Source organism: Rhinolophus sinicus, linkage group LG03, assembly GCF_036562045.2.
Source record: "Rhinolophus sinicus isolate RSC01 linkage group LG03, ASM3656204v1, whole genome shotgun sequence".
NCBI classification, from domain to species: Eukaryota; Metazoa; Chordata; class Mammalia; order Chiroptera; family Rhinolophidae; genus Rhinolophus; species Rhinolophus sinicus.
In genome coordinates this window covers 34,550,475-34,575,915 of record NC_133753.1, presented here as the reverse complement: position 1 = coordinate 34,575,915, position 25,441 = coordinate 34,550,475, and the positions used below count along the sequence as shown (strand labels likewise).

The 25,441-nt window shown below is 31.8% G+C and overlaps 1 protein-coding gene across 1 annotated transcript in view; it reads right to left on the bottom strand.

Moving 5' to 3' along the window:
• The window catches only part of LG03H14orf39 (linkage group 03 C14orf39 homolog), a 44,435-nt gene that overhangs the window by 10,139 nt on the left and 8,855 nt on the right, over nucleotides 1-25,441 (bottom strand). The window contains exons 4-14 of the mRNA XM_074329229.1: nucleotides 18,866-19,053; nucleotides 18,729-18,771; nucleotides 16,893-17,013; nucleotides 15,850-15,935; nucleotides 14,290-14,423; nucleotides 13,490-13,566; nucleotides 9,661-9,746; nucleotides 9,512-9,570; nucleotides 6,761-6,822; nucleotides 5,497-5,669; nucleotides 3,743-3,881 (exon numbers count right to left, since the gene is read on the bottom strand). Coding sequence (XP_074185330.1) covers nucleotides 3,743-3,881; nucleotides 5,497-5,669; nucleotides 6,761-6,822; nucleotides 9,512-9,570; nucleotides 9,661-9,746; nucleotides 13,490-13,566; nucleotides 14,290-14,423; nucleotides 15,850-15,935; nucleotides 16,893-17,013; nucleotides 18,729-18,771; nucleotides 18,866-19,053 — 1,168 coding nt within the window. The remainder of the gene's footprint in view (nucleotides 1-3,742; nucleotides 3,882-5,496; nucleotides 5,670-6,760; nucleotides 6,823-9,511; nucleotides 9,571-9,660; nucleotides 9,747-13,489; nucleotides 13,567-14,289; nucleotides 14,424-15,849; nucleotides 15,936-16,892; nucleotides 17,014-18,728; nucleotides 18,772-18,865; nucleotides 19,054-25,441) is intronic.

Here is a 25,441-nt window from a genome sequence, read left to right as displayed (position 1 = left end):
TAGTAAGTATAGTTAGAGTAGACAAGATAGTGACATTCTATATAGCACACTATTGTATAATACTAAAAAGAGATCTATCTTCAAAACCTATCATTTACTTATATTAAAATAGGCTTACTGATTTGATTCTAACAATAGATAAATTAACAGGCAACATACGGATAGTGGATAGTTCCTACTTTGGAATAGTAATATAACCTAAAATTCTAATTAACTTTTGCTTTATTCTGAAGGTTTCACAAATCAGGTTCTTGGTATTGTTTTTCTTCCTATAAAAGTAATTGGAAGTATGATAGCTTCATGTCATTTCAGATCACGTTTGCGGCCAAAGAGTCTATTTTCTCCGTAAGACAGGCTTTTTAAAAAATGGGATCATGAGAGACATAATTTTCTGTCCTCTTTTGTTTCCCAAAATGTTACATTATGAGCATTTTTCCAAGTCACTATTCTTCCAAACTCTGATTGTTTTTATGGTATTTTAATATTCTTCCATATTGACATACCATACATACATTTTCAATCATTCTTTTATTTTGGATATTTAGGTTGTTTCTATTCCTTTTTCTAATATAATGCCCACATGAATACTGTTATGCACAGATTTACATTTCTTTGACAATTAATAAGGAAAAGTGTTCTTCCCACAGATTTTATAAATCACTTGAATTTCTTTCTCAGTGAATTATCTATTCACCATATGGACTTTGTCCACATCTCTATTGAGGCAGTAATTTTTTTATTGGTACATACAAGCTCTTTGCATATTAAACATATAAATTCTTTGTCATATTATTACAAATATTTTATAACACATTATCACTTTGCCTTTAAATTTTTTAATATATAAAAATTTGTATGTAACCAAACCCAAACTTTTTAAATTTTCTTTTCTCTTCTTCCATTGTTTTTATGCAGAGAGAATACTTCCTCCTCTTACGATCTGGCAAATATTCACCTATATTTCCTCTGAAATATTGATGGTTAACATTTTTAATTTAATGCATCTATAACTTCTATTGGTGTAAATGCAAGATGAGTGCCCAATTTATCCCTACTAATTTGTGGTCCCATCTTTATCACATTCTAAATTCTTTTGTGTCAAGACTTTCTAGACCAAGCCATCAATCTATCATTCCTTGTACCATTATTTCACTATTTTGATTGCTCTAGTTTTATAGGGTGTTTCATTATGTAGAAAGTGAAGTACCCCCCACCAATACTCTATTTTATGTTAGTCTCTTATTATTAATGTCCATAGGATCTATAATGCTATCCTCTCTTTCATTCCTAATACAGGTAAACTGTCTTCTGTTAATCTACAAGGAGTTTATAAATTTTGCTAATATTTTTCAAAGAACTAACTTTGGCTTTATTAATTTTCTGTTTTCTATTTCACTGATTTCTCTTTCTTATTCATTCTATTTACTTTAGGTTTATTTTGTTCTTCTTTTTCTAGCGTTTCAAGGTGGAACTTTCAGGTCACTGATTTTATACCTTTATTTTCTATTAGCTTTAAATAATTAATAATTTAAATAATTAAATTATCATTTTTGCTCTGGTTTTGGCAGCATCCACAATTTTTGATATGCTGAATGTTCATAATCATTCATTTCAAATCTTTTCTAATTTCTCTCATTATTTCTTCTGTGATCCATAACCTTAATATTCAGGATTCTCCTAATATCTTGCTATTTATTTCTAATTTAATTCTGTTGTGGTCTAAGAATATACTCTTTGTGATTTCAATCCTTTTAAATGTATTAAGACTCATTTTATGACCCAGAATACAACCTCTCTTGGTGAATGTACGTACCATCAGCACTTGAAAAGAATATATATGCTGCAGTTACTGGTGTGGTGTTCTATAAATGTAAGTTAGGTCAAGAAGTCAATACTGTTGTTCAGATTTTATAAAAGATCTTTATTGATTGAGAAAGGGATGTTAAAAATCTCCAACTAAATGTGATTTTGTCTATTTCTCCCTTTAATTCTGTTAATTTTTGTTTCTATATTTTGAAATTGTTATTAGGCATATACACATTTGTCACTGTTATATCTTCCTTAAGAATTGATTCTTTTATCCTTATGAAATGTTCCTCTTTACCTTTATAAACATTTTTTGTCTTGAAAACAACCTAAAATGATATTAGAGTAGTGCTTACAGTTTTCATGATACATCTTTTTCCATCTATTCACTTTTAACCTATCTTTGTCTTTAGAGTGTGTCTCCTATAACAACTATAACTGGGACATGCTTTTTATCCATTCTTACAAACTCTGCCTTTTAATGGAGTGCTTAGCCCATTTATGATTAATATAATTATTTTTAAATCTCTTATTTTTGTCAAACAATTTACTATTTGTTTTCTGTTTGTTTCATGTGTGTCTTTTTACACTTCCTTCTCTGCCTTGAGTTAAATATTTTCTTAGAATTCCATTTTAATTTATTACTAATATCTTTGAACAGTGTCTTGATTATTCTTGACCAGGAAACTTAATAATTATTTGCCAATCTCCTTCCTAACCCCACCATGCCAGGACTCAAATTAGATTTTAATTGGATTACGTTTATAAATCACTTGAGGAAGAAATATATATTTACAGTATTTTCTTCCTATACAGGTACTTCATATATCTTTCTAGGTATTCAATTACTTTTTTAAAATATTTTTTGTTTTTTCATCCAATGTACATTTCCTGCTAAGGTTACATACATGTATTTTGCATTTATGTTACTATTGTAAATGAGAATTAACTAACTGTAGTCTATGTTTTCATGGGCAGTACACACCGAGGAATTAGCTGTTTTTGAAATAAGCATTTAGATAAACATTGAGACAAAGTTGAAGACATGAAATTCTATGAAATGTATAGTATTATGTCATCTATCAATACATTTATAATTTCCACAATTTAATGTAGTGTGAGGATGTAGGAATAAAATATTCTAATCTATATAAAACTGGCTAAATATGACTAATTTAAATGAGCAATAACAATACCATACTGATATTACATTGCTATATAAATGGCATTATTAAGTGCTTAGAACTTTTCTAAGTGCTATGTATACATAAATCCATTTAATATTCACAAACCCTATGGTAAAAATTATTATTTCCATTTTACAGAAGAGAAACAGAGAATTAAGTACCCAAAATCCCACATCCAATATATACCCAAGTAGTCTGGCTTCAGAGTCTAGTCTTAACCACTACACTATGCCATCTCTGCTGGTCAAATACAGTATCTTAATTTTCCACTTCAATTGCTAAATACAGAAAACAGCACTTTAGCATGATTTCTATCACTGAACAGTAGAAATCACCATTAGAAGGATATTCTTTAGGACTCTTAAAATTAACCAATGATAATGTTGCTATAGACACACATGTAGATGAAAGGCCAACTAATAACATGGAGAATTTTTACACTGAGAATATGGGAAATTTGTTTAAAGTTAGATACATGAACTATAAAGCCAAATTAATTTTTAAACTGCCTTTAACTGCAATTTAAATAATCCCTACTCTGAGATTTTTTTGTATTTATATAGATATCAGCTTGGGGCACCTGAAGTTGAAAACAAAAAGATAGTGGGGGAACACTGCTATACTATCAATACCAAGAATCTTTTTAAAAATTGCCTATGACCCAGGATAGTTTGGTACTAAAGAACTAAAATTACTTAAGGCTCCAGTGTACAATTTTTCAGAAATTTAGCTTTAGCTTCTCATATTACCTGATCTGATGACACTTCTGAATCAAATATAGAAGAATCAAATAAATTCAATCCAGGTGATCTAGAAGTATAACTCATAAGAAAAGAAAGTCCAGGGGATTCCTTTTGTGCTTGACCTTCAGGCATTGTATTTCTATTTCTGTTACAGAGAAATAAGAAATCACCAAAATGTTAAAAATATATTATTAAATATTGCAGACTGGAAAGCATCATAAGAAATGGCACAGAGGTAAGAATTAGTATAGTAGAGAAAAGGAGGAAGTAGTTATTGAAGTGACATACCTATGAAGAAAAAGATGGTTTTAGGTGGTGAACAATGTTAAACAATGAATTACAGAATGATAATAATTCCTACTGGGAGTATACTGTCAGGCTTTATTCTAGGCATTTCCATCAGCATTAACTTACTTATTCCTCACAATAAGCCTGTGCAATAAGTACTATTATTATCATCTTCATTTTACAGAAGAGGTTTTGAAGCATGGAAAAGTTAAATGATTTGCTCAAAAGAATGTAAGTGCCAGCATGGGGATTTGAATGCAGCAATCCAGAGTCAAAAGTCCAAGCTCTTAACCCGGATGCTACTATATTGTCCCCAAGATCTTGCTGCATTCGGGTGTTAAACCATAAAATGATTTGCGAAAAATAATTAGACAAAACAGTATACAATAACACAGTGGTTAAAAGCATGGTTCTGGAGGCAGAACCGCCTAGGTCTGAATCTCAACTCTATCACTAATGAATTGTAGCATCTGTGATTGTTTCATCTGTAAAATAAGGATAATAATGTACTTACATCTCATAAAGTTGTTGTGAACCTTAAATGAGCAATATTTATAAAATTCTTAGATACAGCGCTGTTAAGTTTGTTAAATATAACAGAAGTCTGAAGATAACTTTCATAACTACCTCCATGACCATTAATGAGTCACTTAACTTTATAGATCGGTTTTCTCATCCATAAAAAAGAGGTTTTAGCATATGATTGCCACATCTTTTTATATTTTTCAGATTTGATGAGTTCCACTTTGAACATGCTGTGTTTGTGTCAACAGCATGACATTCGTATATATAACTCTTACTAGCAATTTAAAAGATAGAAATAGAACACAGGTGAGAGATTCCTGATGAAGTGAAATCTGACATACGTTTTAGAGAAATCTCAGGATTCCACATTAAGGAAGGGATTGAACTAAACAAAAAGGCTAAAATACAACACTGTTTTCTTGGCTGCAAACTATGTATCTATGGTTTCCAAAGTTAATCATGTTAGAGATATTTAATCTACTGAGGTTCCTTAACAGAACAGCAATCTTGCTAGACCCTACAACGTACGGAAAAATGACTGCTGAAACATTATTTGATGATGTCCACAACCTACGAATGGGATACCAGCTTTTTAGCTTCCAGTTGTTGTTTTTTTATCCTTTGGAAAAAATCTCAAATGTATGTACTATTTAACTAGATAAGTACTCAGGATCTATGCCATATTCAGTTAAATGCTGCAGGAAAAAATTGGGAAGAGGATCTATGAAGTAAGAATAGCAGAATGTTAGTAATTGTTTAAACAGGGTATAGGTACATAGGTTCATTATACTAGTCTTTCTCTCCTTTGTATATTTGAAATATTCCATAATAAAACTTTTTAAAGTTAAAAGTACTAGACATTTTACTATTCTTATCAATTATTTATACAACTTAATATGTAGATTATATTTATAATTATATATAATTATAATTAATTTAAATCCTACATTTCAAATGAGGGTGTTTTAGGAAACAGTAATTTCTCCAAAGATTCAGGTGTTTTCACAGATTCAGTTCTTAAAAATGAAGGAATTTCAGGAGTTCGTGGAAAATCCTCAGCCCTTTCTTCTACTTCATCATTATTCTCTCCTGGCATCCCAAGATGTTCTTCACATATAACCTGAAAATTCAAAGTAACAGAAAACTATAAAAATGAATGTTATTGCATTAATAAACTCACATAGATAAAAATGTGTGAGGTGGAAAACACCATATTAATCTATGATGTTATCACTTCATAGGCAAAATAAGTGAAATAAGAATAATTGGTGAAAGTGATACCAAAATATATCTATCCAAAATATGGAAAAAAATTTTAATTTTCTAAGTTTTCTTTTTCTTTCCAGCTCTACCTACTCCCTGCCTGAAAAGATAAATGATAACCAGAACATACTCAAAACGATGAAGAAAAGTGGTTAGGAATGATTTTTCTTTTAAAATTCTATAGCATGCTCTGGCTCAAAAATTGCATATGGTATCTTCTTGAAAGGGAGAAGTAATTTATTTCTAAGCAATCTTGCTCTCATTGGTTATGTTCTTTGAAATTTTTTGCCCTTATAAATTCATTACACTACTTTCTCTGCAAAGATTGAGAACCTGAATAACTAATTTTCCTTTTTATGATTCTATAGACTAGGAATATGATTTCTCAAATATGTTTGTTACACCAAATCCCATTACAGAAACAGTTTGGGTCCCTCCATCAAAAAAAATTTAAATATGCCTTTTACCTGTATTTCTTTACAGCAGTATACTACTATGTTGTTTCTCTTTAACCCTTAGTAGCTATGGTAAAGTTGGTATACATTGTCTTCATCTATCACAATGAAAGCTTTCCATTATTAAAAATTATTTTGAAGATATTTTTGTGGTAACCACTGGCTTTAAATTGCCTTGGCAAATCATTCAATCTTACCAAACAAAATACTTTGCTTCAGTTATGATTTAATTGTGGTGTCAATATATATAGTGAATTATTAGTAAGAATTTTTTGTATATTTTTGTGTAAACTTTTTGTAGCTTCATTTTTTAATCTAAAACTCCTCTAAGGAATAGATTCTGTAATACTATAGCAACATGATTACAAATACAGTAACATTTAGACCTCAAATAAATAATCTTCATTATAATAAATCTGAAATTAAAATGGAAAAAGAATGTTTTAAACTGGAATATTTTGCTTAGAAATTAGAAACCAAACATTTAACTTACTTGTGAAGTACATTTTGATTCTCTCAAATGTCTTACTGTCCCTTTATCTCCACACTCAGCATCTGTTTATTATAGGAGAACAAACTATTTTTTTCTTTTTGCAATTTAATTATAAATAAAACATAGTAGACCATTACCAATATTTAACTGTTTTTGACCTACATAAAGGCAGTTTCATATAATTCAACCCAATACATAAAGATAAGAATAAAACCTATGTGAATAGTTTAACAAGCAAAATTATAAGGCAAATACCCATGTAACCACCACCCAGGTGAAGAAATAGAATATTACAAGTACACCAAAAGGCCTTATATTCCTCATATCCTCCTCCACAGATGTAATCAGTATCCTGACTTTTGTAGCAATCATTTCCTTGATTTGCTTTATATAGTTTTATTACCTAAGCAATACAGTTTATTTTTCCTTGTTACATGATGAAATAATAATCTATGTGCCCTTAATTTTACTTTTTTTGTTTAGCATATGTTGTGAGATTCATCTATATTGCTGTACATAAACATAGTTTGCTTACTTTTACTGATGTAAAGTATTCCATTGTACAAACACAACACACTGTCTCTATCCATTCTTCTGCAAATGGGCATTTGAGGTGTTTCTGCTTTGAGGCTATTACATTCTTTTATATATACTTGCATGTACATACCTGTATTTCTCTAGGTATAGACCTAGGAGTGGAATTACAAGGTATAGGGGTATGTTTATCTTCCATTTTACCAGCTGTTAAACTATTTTCCAAAGTTTAGTTTCCAAACTAGTTACCAATTTTTGTTGTGGCAACTGGCCCTCCCAAGCTACCCTAGGAAATCATTCAATTTCACCAGACAAAATTATTAGCTCCAATTATAATTTAGGTATTGTCTCACTATATGGTCACTTATAAATGACAGTTCCTACCAATAGTTATGAGAGTTCCTATCTTCCTATTGTCCTAAATTCTCATCAATATTTAGTATTGCCAGACTTTCTGGATTTTGCTAATCTGGTGGATGTATGATGATATATCATTGTGGTTTTATTTTTCAGTTTCCTGATTTGCTGAGCAACTTTTCTATGTTTATCTGCCACACAAGTTTCTCTATTTGAAGTGCCTATTCGTGTATTTTGCACCTATTTCCAACTGGGTTATCTGTCTTTTCCTCCTGGTTTGTCGAAGTTCTTTACATTTTTGGAAACTAGTCCTTTGACAGGTTTATATATTGAAAATATATCATTTTGCCCTCAATTCTTTTTATGTCTTTTGATGACATGGTGACTTACCTTCTATTATTTTCATGAATAAAACTTAATTTTAATATGGCAAAATTTATCATTCTTTCTTTTTAATTCTTATTTAAGAAATCCTTTCTTATCTTGAATAGGTGTTTTTTTATTTGATCATCTGCAAGCTTTATAGTTTTGCCTCTTGCACTTAAGTCACAACTATTGTTTTCACACATATTAACTTCTTTGAAATATAGGCTTGAAATTATTGAAAGAGTCTTTTCTTCTTCTGAGATAATTATATACCTTCTTAAGTATGAAACCTCATTATATATTTTCAATGGCAGCTAGGACTGTGCCAGATATATGCATTACCCCACAAAACTGTATTAGGGATGTACTGTTCCTAGAGATTAGCCATTCCTTCCTTGTCTAACACTGTCAGCTTGACATGTATAGATGATTATAAACAGGTGGAACAGATCACCTGTGCATATAAGATATAATTCTTTATTCCAGAAGAAAGCAGGAAGAATATCCATCTGTATGGAATAAGCATATTATATTGGTTGAGTCTTATACTGAGATGGGAGAAATAGACTCATAGTATATTATATGACCATTTTGAACATGCATATATTTACAGAATTTTTGTATTTTCCAAATGAGCCGTTTCTAAATTTCAAAATAAAAGTCAGTAATCCACATGCTACAGACAAGAAGAGGTGAAGACATTTACATAGCCTCATGAGTGGAATAATTACCATTTGTTACCGGGTTACTATAATATACATATATGTGTATATGATATATTACATATTTTATATACACATAAATTTATACATATGCATATATGCATAGACAGAGAATGAGTTGGTATTTCAAAGTGTATCAAAGTTCCAACAGCAAGTTGATTCTAGGATAATAAACTCATACATATAAATCCTGTGACCTTCCTATGATTTTATTCAAAGATGATAATCCAAGATAGTAAAAGATTTATATAAAAGAATATAGTAGCATTATTTACAATAGCAAAAAAACTGGAAACAGAACATTCAAAGTGAGAGAATGGCTAATTATAACATATCTATACAATGGCATATTATGCAGTCATTACAAATAAAATCTACTTAATAGTATGGAAAAAAATACCCTCAACAGTGTATCAAATAGAAAGAAAAGGATACAAAATGACATACATAGTATACTTCAAATTTGTGGGAAAAATATAAAAGAACAAAACATACATATGAATAGAAAAAAAATCAAGAATATACACCAGTATGTATGGAGTTGTTTATGTCCAGGTGATGGTATTTTTGTATCTTTTATATATTTCTCTGTTTTCCAAATTTTCTACAATGAAATGTATTTGTTTTATATTTAGGGAAAATATATTTAAAAACCAGGCAGGCATTGTCAGTTAACCAGAGAGGCAAACAATCCAAATAATTTATTTGAGTAGTATGAAAACCTGATAATTTGTAACTTCTACTTCTTAGGAAAAATGTAAACAGCAAATACCTGTCTCTCCTTTTTCAAGCCACTGATTGCAATTTGATTGTTTCTGCAGGGTTAACAATCTAAAATACAATAAATATAATTTTATATTATTTGCTGAGTTAACAAATTCTTCTAGAAATTTAAAACATTTTCTTAGTTTTAAAAGTTACCTGAATGGCATAAAATTTTGTGAACTTTTAACAGCCATAACATGTGAATATTTTGAATGGTTATTCACAGCAGAGTCATTAAATTCCTGAACAAAAGAAACTAAGCATTAGAGTAGGCTACACAAAACAATAAACATGTTTGGCTTTCCATGGCTACTCAGAACTCTCCAAGAGCACTGTCATCCTCATCATCATCACTATTATTATCAGTATCAATAACAACTACAAACATTAACTGAAACCACTACATACAAAACATTAAATCAAATACTGGGAAACAAAAATGGTTTGACTCTCAAGGAATTTGATGTTTTTTACAAGTATAATAACTACGCTTGGTAGTATTTCTACATTTAAGATAAACTTTTAAAAATTTTATCCCATATTCATGACTAATCAAGTGAATCTTACCATTTTCTAAACTGATTAGCTAATTTCTGTGTCTCTCTCTATCCTCTATAATCTCTCAAATTGAACATAGGAAAGCAAAACAGAAGGTTAAAATATTAAAGCCTAAAACATTCTTTTTTACGTATGTATGAAAAAGCTAATTACTTTTTGAATTTTAACTAAATTTTAATATTAATATCTAAACCACTGCTTTACTAATGTTTGTATTGTTTCAAGTTTCTCATTCACCCTAAGTCATTTTGAAGAGTTCCTGATTCTTATTTGACCCAAAATGAAAATATATTTAAATAGGAATGTGTATCCCATAATAGCCACTGGTCCTAATTTTGTCATTGTATTGTGTTTTGGATCACAGAAAAACACTGGTCTCTTAAAAAATAAGTGTCGTTACTGTTTTGATGTATGTTTTAAACATACACGTTTGTACATATGCCTCCTGGTACAAGTATTTGTTTAGAGTAGATGCCAAGAAGTGAAATTGCTATTCGTATTTTTATTTTTTATTGGTACTGTGAACCAGTCCTCCAAAGTAGTTGTACCAAATTATACTCTCACTATTGCTGACCTCACTAGATATTATCAAATGTTTTGATGTCTGCAAATCTGGTAAGTGAAACTAGGTAACTCATTGGTTTAATTTACATTTCCCTATACTCCAGGCATCTTGTTATGTTTAGGGTCCTTTGTCTTTCCTTTTCTGTAAACTACCTTATCTTTTGCCCATTTTTATTATTTTTTAATTACTTTTCAAAAATTATGTATTTCTTTACATATTAGATTCTGGATACCAATTCCCGGCCCATTCCACCATCATCTTTCAACTTTGTTAGTCTCTTTTGTCACAGAGAAGTTTTTCATTTTGATGTAGTCCACTGATCAGTTTGTCTTTTCTTGTTCCACATTGTTGTAATTACTGCATTTTGATAATGTTTGAAAATGTTTTGGGATGATGAAAATGTTCTGGAATTAGACAATGGTGATGGTTACACTACTTTGTGAGTATACTAAAAACCACTGGATTGTATACTTTAAAATGGTTAATTTTGATATGTGAATTATATCCCAAAAACAAAAGTTTAAAAAAAATATTGTGATATCTGGTAATATAAGTCTCCCTAATATTCTTTTAAAAAATATTTTATTTTAAATCTTCACTTAAAACCATTTATTAATCTGTTAATGTAGTGACTCACATCGATAGATTTTTTTAATGTTAAACCATCATAGCATTCCTTGGGAAAAGTGAAGATAGCTACTTTTTAGAATTGGTTGAAATATCCTTTTTGTTCTAGTAAATGGTCAATTTTGGTGAATACCGCAAACAAAAATTTAACTGAATTCCATGTATGTTAGGCACTAAGTTTGCTAATTGTGTTATTCAGATCCTGTACATCCTTACTTATTTTTTATCTACTTGATTTTTTTCTGTGGCAGAAACTGCCAGTTTTCTATCCTATTCAAAATCTACTTTCCTTCTGTGTTCTCATTTAACAAACAAAAACAAAAACAATGCCACCGGTATTTCTCAACCTCTCCATAGATGGAAGTAGCCATGTAACTAAGTTCTGGCCAATGAAACACTACCACAAATTGTTTAAGAAGCTTCCAAGAAAGACCTTTAAAAATAGGGTTGAATCAGCTAGCCTCTCTCTCCTTCTTTCCTGCCTGGAAGGAAGGTATGATGGCAAAGTTGCAATGGCTAGTTTCTGACTATGATTTGACATTGAGGCAAAAGCTTAGCATTTAAAGATAGGAAAAGAAAGCATATATAGAGTCTGAGAAATAATGAAACTGTGGAGATGATGCTGTCAGCCCTGATAAGTGAACTTGAGTCACTTTAGAAATGCATGGCAGGCAAGAGAAAAATAAATGTTTATCTTGTTTAAGACGCTATTATTTCATTGGTTTGGTTTTGTAGTGTTTCACATGTAGCCAAACTCAGAACAGCAAACTCAGAACAATTGAACTGTGGGTTCAATTGTTTTCTTTCAAATTCCTCTTATTTGCTTTTTATATTTTGAAACTGTATAACTTGGTACATTGTGGTTATGACTTTTTGGTGAATTATTCTTTTTAAAAATATGAAATATATTTATCCCTACTAATCTTTTTTATCTTGAATTCTGTTTTATACGGCAGTTACATCTGCTTTGGTTTTGTTTGCATTTGCGTGATATGTATTTTCCATATTTTCAGCCTGCGTTTGTCAGGTTGTATCAGCTGTTCTAATAGTACATAGCTGTATTTTGTTTATATGTTCCATAGAAGCACTTATGTCACATTTTTTATTATTACTGATTTGTTCAGAATTATTTTGGGCATCTTATTTGTCTTCTACTTATATGCTTTCTAGCTGTTTTATTTTTTCTGCATTTTCCTGTTGGACTGATTAAGTTTTCTTTGTTTCATCTTTTTTCTTCTACTGTTTTAAAACTTACCCATTCCTTTTCTCTCCTATTGGTTACCCTTAAATGTTTAACATACATGCATAAATTTAATTTTTCCAACCATACATATTCATATCTTCTCCCTACCTCAATCCCCAAACAAAAAAAGAACTTGAATAAACTTTTGTTTCCCTCATTTATCTTTCCACCTTCATCCCATATTGATATCACCTGGAATTTTAGTACCAGATATTTAAGTTTTTATAATTAATACATATTTAGAATTAAAAATGCCTCACCAATTACTTTGGACACCACTACCCCTATGTCTGTGTGTATTAATTATGAATTAATGGAAAGCAATATTTTTCATGAGAAGTTCCTCTGGACCTATTTTCAAGAATGGGAGAAGAGACATGTGCCATACCAGAAGCTAGCTTTCTTGGTGCTATGCTCCTTGTTCTTCACGAGCATCAAGAACCACCCAAAGTACCATCTATCTCTCTAACCCAAGCTCCTATACTCACTGCTTCCAACTGGAGACAGTCATCCTATTGCTGATGCCTGGCCTAAGGCAAAATGACTATGAGATGAATAGGTGTTAAATAAACTAACTCCCACTGAAGTAGCCCAACTAATTACCCTATTCATTATTTCCAGACTTACACACGTTGTATAAGTATTCTCCTAAGCAAGTACTGGGCCACAATTTCCTTCTTCAATACAATCCTGCTTTCCTCCTTCAGAAATGTCTCACAGTTTTTGGTCTACTGGGTACAGAACTTGGAATTTTAAAACATCTTTTCTATTATTTTTAGAGTATGTGAGAAGGCTCCAGCATATGATTAGGCTGCCATGTTGAAACTCTTTTAAGTTTTCTACACCCTGAGGTTGTACGAATGGTTAATATATTTATCACACACACACACACACACACACACACACACACACACACACCCTAAATGCAATACATTCACTGTCACTTAATGCAAGCAAATATTTAATTTATACTAGTAAAAAAAAATACCAACCTGTGTATTGTTTTCTTTCTGTCTGAAGTCAATATTGGGAAGCTTTGACTGCTTCACAGAATTTTCTTCTTTTTTATCTAGGTTATTAAATTGTACAAATTCAAATCAATTCCATAGAGAGAATTAAAAATCATGCCCAACATTTAACCTAAACTTGTCATTTAAAAAATCAGGTAACATCAATACTTAATTTAAAATACAGAATTATGAAATTACTACATAACTCTTAATTCTTACTACATAATATTATTACAATAATTATGAATGTAAAATAAAAACCAGCTGACAAAACTGTATCTTTATAATAGGGAAACCAAAGAAGACAGAATGTTGATATTAATGATCAGAGGAGAAAAACAGCCAATGTAATCTAATACAATGTATTTAATCTAGTCTGCAGATCCATTGAATGAAACATGATTCAAATACCTCAGTGACTAAGTCACAAATATCATTAACACAAGTCTGATACCCACTTTAATCATATATATTGATAATACAACTTTTCAAATAAAAAATATGTAATTATTCATCCTCTTCTGACAGCCACACGACCAGACCCAAACACTTTTTTTTATGTAAAGTGAACAATTTTTCTCTCAAAGAGAAAAAAGTTAGGTATAAAAGGTATATATCTTGTTCGCTCTCAGGAAAAATCAAAGTGGTACTTTCCTAAGTCTGTGGGTCTCTAATATTGTTTGTTCTTGGTTATACCAAATGATAACTAAGATTGCTTTTTTCTGTTTCTTCTTCTATGTGGTTGCAAAGAAGACTAATTTATTGAATAATAGATACTGTACCTATAACTCGTGGCTCTGAAGAATGCATATTTATTGGTCTGACTAATTTCTGAGATTCATATGGAAGAAATAATTGACTGTTCTGAGAAGTTTTATTCAATGTAAGTACATGTTGTTCATCTTTTTCAAAAATTCTAAAGAGAATAAATTATATTAAATATTCACTAAGTAAAAAATTAACATATATTAAAGTAGAATAGATATTTAGATACGATATAGTTAAAACTCCTTATTTCACGATAATAAAACATTTGCAGAGAATTTAACAGATCTGCCCAATATTATTAAATTACTTACTAGTGTCACAGCTAAAACTTTTCCTGATTAAGTCCAGTGCTCTTCTTAGTTTACCACACTCTCTTTTTAAAAATGTAATTACTTTAAAAGACTTTCTAAACATATCAAAACTATTTTAAACCAAAACTTTATCCACAAATAGCATGCTTTAGATTTCAGAGTAGTTCAAACTTTAAAATAATTTATTTAGAAACAAGTCAACTAACATGAAAATAGAAACCATTAAAACAATATTACAATCATAAATGGGTCTTTTCTGTTTTTTACTGGAAGAATAATTCCATTGACTACTTCCTAAATTAAAGAAATAATTTTAATTATTGATAATTAAATAATTTAAATAATGATATTATTTGATAACTATCAAAATACTTATTGAGTAAAAAGGACTAGTTATGTAAGTTCCTCTCAATATAGAGAATTTTATATTAAAAATTTGTCAATAAAGTGAAATTCTGTACATTTACCTAGCTTTCTAACCAATTTCACTGCAAAATTAAAAACACATTACCATGGGAGTGGAAGAATCAAGAAAATAACAAATCCAAGGAAGTGGGTTCAGGGAAATTAACTTGGGAGAGGAATGTGTTTAAAAATCAGGATAAAAGCAATGGAGTCTGAGGAGAGGAATTTAAGAAAAATGAAAAAGGGTATGGGCAAAGGAGAAAAAGTAGAAAGTTTATCAGAAACAGCAACACTAATACATCTATTTTTCCATCACACAATAACAGACAAAATCAATCTTTTTTTAAAAATGCCACCACCACTGATATCTATTTTATCACCATTAGGATGAATGATAAGGAAACATGATGCCACAGATTCAGTAGCATTTTGGCTCATCTTCACTCTCTGTGGCAAAGGAAGAACTAGTCATGCTGGTGACAGAGTGATAAAACGATAAATACAATTGCTATTCCCATCCTTGTTCCTCTTGTTTTAACTCCTAATGGTGACTCATCATGGAAAACGGGATCAAATGTACAACTGACAGGTTACAGAACAGCAAATATGCTGCTGCTTTCCTGTTTCTCTCTACAAATTATCCTTGGCCTTACTAAATAACAAGCATATTTGAGTATTAGTCCATAATACTTAAAGGTATAAATATTTTTCATGAGAAATGAACAGAAAGTAGGCTGCACAAAAAAAGTATATGTAGATACTGTGTGAATATTGGTGGCTTGGGATAGAATATAGAATAAAAATTTTAGATGCAGTATATCTGTTCACATAAAATCCCATTTTAAAGTTTACCTATACCTTTCTTTCAATTCCTTTCTCTTTTCTATATTTTTTTCTTCCAGAGTTTCTGAAAAATTCTTAGTTTCATAAAGTCTTGCAATCTGCTAAAAAGAAAAATGATAGAGCAAAACAAAATAATTACCTATGAAGCATTAAGGAACATATGCTTTATCTTAACTAATATGATTTTCTTGTCTATATAATAGCGAGATTTATATTTTTGATAGTATTAGCTATCGTTTAGTGAAAGTTGTTAAAACAATAAATTGTATTCCTTTAACTTTTCTTTACAACTCCATTAGTAAAACTAGATTTCAATGAACTTCCACCTTCTTTTTTTAAAAGGACAGTCAGAGAAGCAAAATAGACATTAATTCCCTACAAAGATACAGTAACCATACATTTTAAAGGAAGTTGAATCCACTTTCTTATCATTACTAAAATTATATTACTGTTATCTAGAATATCATATCTATACATGATAACTATACCATCTTTAACACAATTTTCAGAAAATGTAGAAAATTAGCTATTCAATTTTTTCTGAAAATTTGGAAAATTTTGGAATTCGATGGGTTCTCATACCTGTCAATGAAAGCTACATTTCAAAGGATGGCACTAACAGTGTGTTCAAGAAAATATCATACACCATCAATGTTAAATACTAAACTAGTTCTAGCCTAGCTCTATATAGATTCTAGTCGTACATTTTCAAGACTAAGTTCTTTAAACTATTTACTGTCTTGTTCTCTTTTTTGAGATCACTGTTGTAGCTCTTCCAGTGCCTTTAAATTCCTGTTATTAAGCTACATCTTGTTCTTTCATCATCTTCTTTCCTCAGCCCCCAAAGGAAGTTAAACTAGTCCCCAAAACCCAGAGTTGAATATACTCAATACCTAAAACACATTTTGGCTCCAAAGGCAATCTGAGGCAAACAAATGATTGTAAGCGTTTGTCCCTATTTGGGATCTTTAAAAATAGCTCTTCTAAGACTGTCAACTAACATACCATTATACTTATACATTAACATATACATTAGAAACACATAACAAAATATATACCTGGTTTAAACAATTAATTTCTATTTCCAGTTCATCTACTTCTTTCTTCAATTCACATGAAATTTTGGAAAAATTGTTGGCATGTTTAAGAATATCTTGTGTTTTACATCTCAAATTAACCCTTATATGTTAAGGAACTATGTTATGTAAGCAAATTTTACATTTATAATATATGTACTACATCAGAAATAATTAATGTCATGTAACATTATTTATACATATGTTCCACATAAGCAATATTAGTAACAGTTTCTGAAAACAGAGGTAAGACTAATATAAACATCTGAAAAACTGACAAACATAATTTATTGTTTATCTATGTTATATATTGAGTTTTAAAGTAACATTTCATCCAAAATATTAGTTAGGATTTTTTCTTTCAGTTAAATATTTTTAAAGGGTGGTTTTTATTTTGCTTTGTTTTTTTAACCCAAGTGCATCATATTATTTGGCATGACTAATAATACATAACCAATTCAGGTCCAAATTCAACTTCTTGTGTTTCTATCATTTATTTGTTCTCAAAGTCAACATTAAAAATCCACCCTTTTCTTGTTCTAAAAGGTTCATGAGTGTACCATGCAGAACTCAGAAGAGAGCTAGATCTTCTATCTAAACTTTCTGCTTGAACTGAATTTAAACCCAATTCAGGTAGAGAATTTTTCAGCTGCTAACAGACATCTTGCATGGTAATTAGCTACTACAATTTCCCAAGTTACTCTACAATCCATTTAGGAGAATTTAAAAATAAATAGGATATTGGTAGTGAACAAGAACTCCAGAGAAAATCTATCAAACCTGGCCCATTCTGCCTTAAAATATATTATTTATATGCTAGAGTATAAAATTTCAGATGAACATTATTTATAATGCTATGCTGTTATCAAAAGTATCCATTTAAATTGGTATAGACATTCAAATCCTAATTTTCAATCCTCCCTACTTCCATCACCTCTTCTTGTTTGCCATGCAATCACACATCTCATCCCATCTTATATCCAACTCCCTAAACCCCTGCTGTATCTTCTGCGTCTACCAACCTCTGCCCCTTCTCACTGAGAAGTTGAAACACAGATGGGAAGCAAATGAACAACTAAGAACAGAATAAGCTAAAACCCAAACATGGAGAGAACAAGTAGCAAAGAGTTAAAAGGATAATTTAGGATGAAGCAGAATAAATCAAGGTAGAATGCAAGGATGAAGAAGGTTTAGTATAAACGGTAGTTATAATCTGGTAGGAAACCATATGAAGGATTGTGGAGGCTGGAAGAGTATTCAAGTTCCAAGTTTGCCATCAGGGAAGATCTCCCTGACAAACGAGATTTAGACCAATTAAGAATTACTTAAGCATCGAATACAATGCCATTATATTAGAATTATTTGTTTATATGTCTGTCTCTTCTACTAAAATACCCTTGCAAGGAAGTTCTGTATCTTCCTGGCACAAGGTATGTACCCAATGAATTTCTACAGGTGAATGAATAATTGTGATTTACCTCCTTATTACTTTCCATCCTAACAAGTAATAATGAATAGATTTAATTGGAACTCTTTTGTAAGACAGAGCAAGATGACTTTTTCATTGGTTGGGTTGTTAAGATACGCTATTTAAACCAAATACATATACCACTTCATTCTTATTAAAATTGCCTGCTTCTGATCACATGCACATATATGAAAACTAATCCCAGATGACCTTTAAAGTAACCTCTAAAATTTTTTAATTAAACAAAAACAAATCCATGTGATTCTTACCAGGGAAACAAAATAACAATTAAAATACAGAAATAGTACTCATCTAATAAAAATTCTAAGTAGAAATACTGTTGTGGATACAAATGTAATGTCCATCTAGTAAGTGATGGAAAGGGAGCAGGCACTGAAAAACAAAGTCATATTTTAGAAAAAGTTATTACATTCTTTTCATGATAAAGATACCATAATTAAAACAATATATAATAAAATGTTAATACCAAGAAATTCCATAAAAACAGTTTCATTCATTTTTAGTTGTTCAGTACATGCCAACACTCTGTTTTGAATTTCTTCATGTTCCTTTTTCTTCTCATAATATTCATGTGAAAGGGGTATTTCTGAGTATTTTAGTTGGTATTGCTTCAAAACATCTTTATACTGACATACATATCCATGGTACATTTTTCTGTTAAAATTAAAAGAAATGATGTCATTGTAACGAGAGAACACCTTAGAACTTTCTAAATATCGCTTGTCAAAGTCTATTAAGCATTAAAGGCAAGTTAGATATCTACTTATCCTTGCTTCCCTCAATACTGTCAAATTTTCTTTAACTCCATGACATTATTCAACTCTATTTTTTTTCACTACCTTAGTTATTTACACCTTAATCCTCTTCAATTTAACTTCCACTCCAACCATTCTAATGAATTACCCTTTCCCAAGATCACCAATGATCTAATTTGTCCAACTCTGATCTCTAATTTTCTTCCTAAATAACACTGCAAAACTTGGTTCTTCTGATCACTTCTTCAATGTCTATGCTCCTTGAGTTCTGAGTCCCTATTTTCCCCAGTTCAGCTATTTCTATAACAACGCTTTTTATATTTCCTTCCATTTCCTAAGCCAAAATTATTACATGAAGTCATGTCCTCTGTGTAAGAATTCTGGGTTCACATTCTTGTATACTCCACAACTATTTTATAAAGAAAATTTCAGCATTATTTGGAGGAACTCCTCCATTTCAACTCAGGTACAGGTAAGTGGTCATCTACTTAGGCACAAGTCTTGAGCAGAACAGTTAATTCTTGCAAAAATTATATTAATTCCTCCTTCTCATTTGACCTTTGCTTAATCCATAGTAAGGGTCAGTTACTATGACCCATGGGCCAAATCTAACCTGCCACCTGTGTTTGTATGGCCTATTAGCTAAGAATGATTTTTACATTTTAAGTGATTGAAAACAATGAAAAGAAGAATATTACATAAAACATTAAAGTTATACGAAATTCAAACTGTAATGTCCATAAATAAAGTTTTACTGGAACACAGTCATTCATTTTTGTATTGTCTAAAGTTGCTCTTGCACCACAACAGCAGAGCTGAGTAGTTACAACAGAGACTGTATAGTCCACAAAGCCTAAAATATTTACTATCTGGCCTTTTACAAGAAAGTTTACCAATCCTGATCTACAATATCTAGAATGTTCAATCCAGGTTCATTACAGAAAACATTCTTGAATCCTCTTTTCACTCAATTCTTATCAAATACTTAGTTTCAAGAAAAAATATTCATAGAAAATTTTCTAAAAATATATAATCCTTATGTTCCTCAAAATTTTATAAATCAAGCCATACTATATTGGGGAATTTCTTAAGATACTATAATGATTATCTCACTTTGGCAGATCAGAAAAAAAAGAACAAGTATTCATAACCTGCTTATTTGTAAGAAGAAAAGTAGGATAACAGCCTTGTAGTGGGTAGTAGGTCTGAATCTTAAGAATGTTTTAATTTCTTAGTATTACTAAACTCTGTCCCATTTAACCAGATAAAGCATTTGAGCCCCAAACAAGCTCCTATTTCTCTAAATATATATTTGCTAATTAAACCCTCACTTCTTAGAGAAATGGTCCAGGTAGGGGGGAAATACCTATAAGGAAACTGAGTCTGGGTCACCAATTTCAGTGAGATTAGCATACCAAATCTATCCTGTTCATATTATATATTCATGTCCACTCTTCTAATACACTCAGTACAGAAACTCTGGCAGAGCCCAGCCTAGACAAGTCATGATTCAAGAAGAGTCATTACTATTTCATCTATTGCCAGCAATACTAGTCTCCATGAATGCCTGGGGCAGGGATGGGAGATTAGGAGAAACAAGGAGCTGGTGACTCTACTTCCGTCATTACCCATGACACCAACAAATGGATTCTTCTCCTTTTATAAATGCCTGGTATTGAGTCATCAATTCAATCAACCTATGTGGCTGGTTTAAGAAAGAAAGAGATAGCTGTTTTCACTTTAATACCTCTAGAGAGCTGAGACAGTCATCTACAGTAAACACTGTCAGGTTCATATTTGGACTGGTTTGTGTTAGCCCCTCACAGAATCATTTTAGTAATTTTTATAGCCAAGGCTTTTATTAAGAGATGTTATATAAAAAGCAATAATATATGTTGTACTTATTTTGGGGAGGACACTGAAGATACTGATTACCACACTGCACAATTTCCCCTTTATGAGACCCCAAGAGAGAAATTTATCTCAACTCTCAGTGCCAGGAAAAACCTCTGGTTATCCTAAGTAACTGAAATGTTCTTTTTTTTTTTAATGAATACTCTGAATTCAAAGCTGATCATATTTCCACAATGCCCTATTACTAGCAATTTCAAAGACTAATTTGTGCTTGTATTTAACAAATGTGCAAGACCATGTAGTGTGAATTTCTATCCTGATCAAAGGCTTCATCTTCTTGTATTAGCCTTACTTCCCTGAAGCCTTGATTTTTATATCTAATTTTCTTTTAACACTATGGTATTATTTATACAATTTATCTCCAATCCTAGCTTATCACCCTCCAATAACTTGTCATCCATCCATGGAAAGTTTTGGAATCCAGGTAGGAGACTATGTGAAAGTAGGTGCCTTTGTGAAAGTTTTGGAATCCAGGTAGGAGACTATGAAACCCCAGTGCATGCCAAGACTGAAAGGCGCCAGTTTGAGAAGGGAGGCTCACATCCTGGTGGCTAACTTGCTGACTGTGGCCCTAGATACGGACCTAGGAACAGCTCTATATTCTTGAGAACTCAGTTACAGCCCCATTTGGCTTTGGGTCTGTCACCAACTGACGAGGGAGGAATCATGCCCACCGATGTGTCAAGTAATAGGCATACAGACCCTGGTCCCAGCTGGGGACCCTGAATCATCTCCAGTTCCTCATGGCCACAGTCCAAAAGCCCCTGGAGGTAAGCCTGCCAAACTCAGACTGTGTATTCTGGAACGGTCCTATAACGGGGCTCCAGTCTGTCCCAACCACTGTCATCAGAGTCCTGCTGGTACAGGGACCCAGCAATAGAAACTCTTGTCTGTGCTTCTGAAGATTCTGAAAGGGCCTATGTTTGGTTCCAGCCCCCTCACAGCCGAAGTTTGTCAGCAGTACTGAGGGTCCAGCGTCCTAGCGGGAGAGACTCCCGTCTATATCCCATAAATCTTAAAGGGCCCTATACTTGACTTTAGGCCCTTCACAGCCAAAGGACCCTAAGAGATCTGTCATCCCGGGGACCCAGAAAATGCGTATCTGCTAGTGCACCCCTAGAGATTTTGAAAGAGCCCTATACTTGGCTCCAGTCCCTCCAGCCACAGTCAGGGAACAGTCCAGCTCCCTGGTGGGAGACACGCCCATCTGTGCCTCCAGAGCCAGGACTGAGGCCTCAATAGCGGTTGTAAAATCTGAAACAGCCCTGATGCTCAGTTCCAGTCCCTCCAGGTTACAGTCCAAGGCCAGTCCTAACCACACATGAATCCATCCAGTGACTAGGCAGGAGCCCTCCCAGGGACCTGGAAGGAGTCACATCTGTCTACACACTTGGTTAACAGGCCTACTGACTGAGGAGCCAATTACAGTGTTGTTCCAATTCTATCCTACTTAACAAGATACTGGAGGCAGTTTCATCCCAGGGACAAAACAGGATCCATACCTGCCTAAGCCTGCTAACAGCACACCAACTGCAGATTCCACTGCAGACCCAGAGACAGCCTCAAAACCAGCTCCCACACAATACAACTGCAATTCTAGAGGTAATCCTTTCAGCTCAGGAAACCAACTGGAGAAAGCCTTTACCTTTCAAAACCAGTCTGTAAAGACTGGAAGAGGTATTTGGTCATGCAAACACCAATGCAAGGCTACAGAGATCACAAAGAATCAGGCAAACATGACATCACCAAAGAAAAGTAATAAAGCTTCAGTAACTTACTCCAAAGAAACGGAGATCTACATTTTGCCTTACAAAGAATTCAAATTAATCATCTTAAGGAAATTCAGTAAAATGCAAGAAAACGTAAGACAACTAAATGAAATCAGGAAAACAATGCATGAACAAAAATAAGAGGTTTAATAAAGAAACAGAAACCATTGAAAAGAACAAAACAAATCCTGGAGCTGACGGAAACATTACAGAACTGAAAAATTCAATAGAAAGCATTAACAGACTTGTGCATGCAAAGAAAGACGCAGCAAACTCGAACATAGTTCATTTAAAATTAGCTAGTTAGAACAACAAAAATTGTTTTCAAATGGAAAAAATGAAGAAAGCCTACACAAATTATGGAACACTGCCAAACAAATGAATATTCACTATAGGGGAGTTGCAGAAAGAGGAGAGAAAGAGGCAGAAAGCTTATTTAAAGAAATAATATCTGAAAATGTCCCAAATCTTGGGAAAGAGATGAACATCCATGTTCATGAAGTGCAAAGGACCCCAAGCAAGATCAACTCAAAGAAGATTCCTCAAAGACACATTATAATCAAAATATTAAAAGTCAAAAACAAAGAGAATTTTAAAAGCATCAAGAGAAAAACAACTCATCACCACAAGGGAACCTCTGTAACATCATCAGCAGATAGCTCTGCCAAAATCTTGTAAACCAGGAGGAATGGGATCATACTAAGTGCTGAAAGGGAAAAAAAAAAAAAAAAAAACAACTACCAACCAAGAATACTATACCCAGACAGAAAAACTGTCGTTCAGCCATGAAGGCAAGATAAGGGTATTCTCAGACAAAAGATAAGGGAGTTCATTACCACTAGACCTGCCGTACAAGAAATATTAAAGTGATTTTTCAAACCGAAATGAAAGAACACTAAGTATCAACATGAAAACATATAAAAATATAAAATTCAATGGTAAAGGTGAACATAGTCAAATTCAGAATATCGCAATACTGTAATAATACTGTGTAAACTACTTTTATCTCTAGTGTACAAGTTAAAATATATTAAAAATAACTACAGCTACAATAATTTGTCAATGGATACACAATATAAAAAGATGTAAAGCATAATATCAATAGCATAAAATGTGAGGGGAGAAGTAAAAGTGTAGCTTTTGTATGCAATTGATGGTAAGTTACTAGCTACAAATAGTCTGTTATATCTTTAAGATGTTTTATGTAAGCCTCACAGTACACACACACACACACGCACACAAAACTATCACAGATACACAAAAGATAAATAGAAAAGAATTAAAGCATACTACTACATACTACTACAAAAAATAAATCTCAAAGGTAGACAGGAAGAGAGGAAGAAACAAAGTAAAAAGAATTCAGAAAACAATAATATGGCAATAGTTAAGTCTTTACCTAATAATATTTTAAAGTAAATAGACTCAATTCAAAAGACAGCGAATAGCTGAATGGAATTAAAAACAAAGATCTAACAATATGCTGCCTACAAGAAACTCATTTTAGCTTTAAGGACACACATAGGCTGAAAATGAAGGGATAAAAAAAGATATTCCATGCAAATGGTGACCAAAACAGATCAGAAGTGGTTATACTTACATAATAGACTTTCAGTCAAAATCAGTCATAAGTGACAATGGTCATTATGTAATAACAAAAAAATCAATTCACCAAGAGAATATAACAATTGTAAACATATAAATATGCACCTAACACTGGAGCACCTAAATATTTAAAGCAACTATTAACAAAACTGAAGGAAGAAATAGCGAGCAATACAATAATAGTAGAGCACTTCAATACCTCACTTTCAACATAGGAAAGATCATCCAGATAGAAATTAATAAGGAACTAGCAGACCTGAATACAATATAGACCAAATGTACCTAATAGACATAAACAGGAAATTCCATGTAACACCACCAGAATAGAAATTCTTCTCAAGCACATGGAATATTCTCCAGGATCATATGTTTGGCCACCAAGAAATCCTTAACAAATTTAGGAAGATTGCAATTACATCAAGTATCTTTTCTGGCCACAACTACATAAAATTAGAAAGCAATAGCAGGAGGAAAATGGAAAAATTCACAAATTCATGGAAATTAAACAACACACTCCTGGATATTTCAGGTCCAAGAAGAAATTAAAACAGAAATTAAAAGTATTTTGAGACAAACGAAAAACTTACGGGATGTGGCAAAAGAAGTTCTAAGACGGAAATATATAGCAATAAATGCCAACATTAAGAAAAAGACGGATCTCAAATTTAAAATCCTAACTTTATACCTCAAGGAATTAAAAAAAATCTAAGTCCAATGCTAGTAGAAGAAAATAATGATTAGAGCAGAAATTAATGAAATAGAGACAAGAAAGATGATAGAAAAAATTAAACAGAACAAAAAAATCGTTTTTTAAAAAAAGACAAAATTTACAAACCTTTAGCTAGAATGGTTTTAAGATTTACAAACTTATAGCTAGAAAAAAGAGAGGACTTAAACAAAATTGTAAATAAAAAAGGAGACATTACAACTGACAACACAGAAATACAAAGGATTTTAACAAGCTACTATGAATAACTATAGGACAACAAATTAGATAAC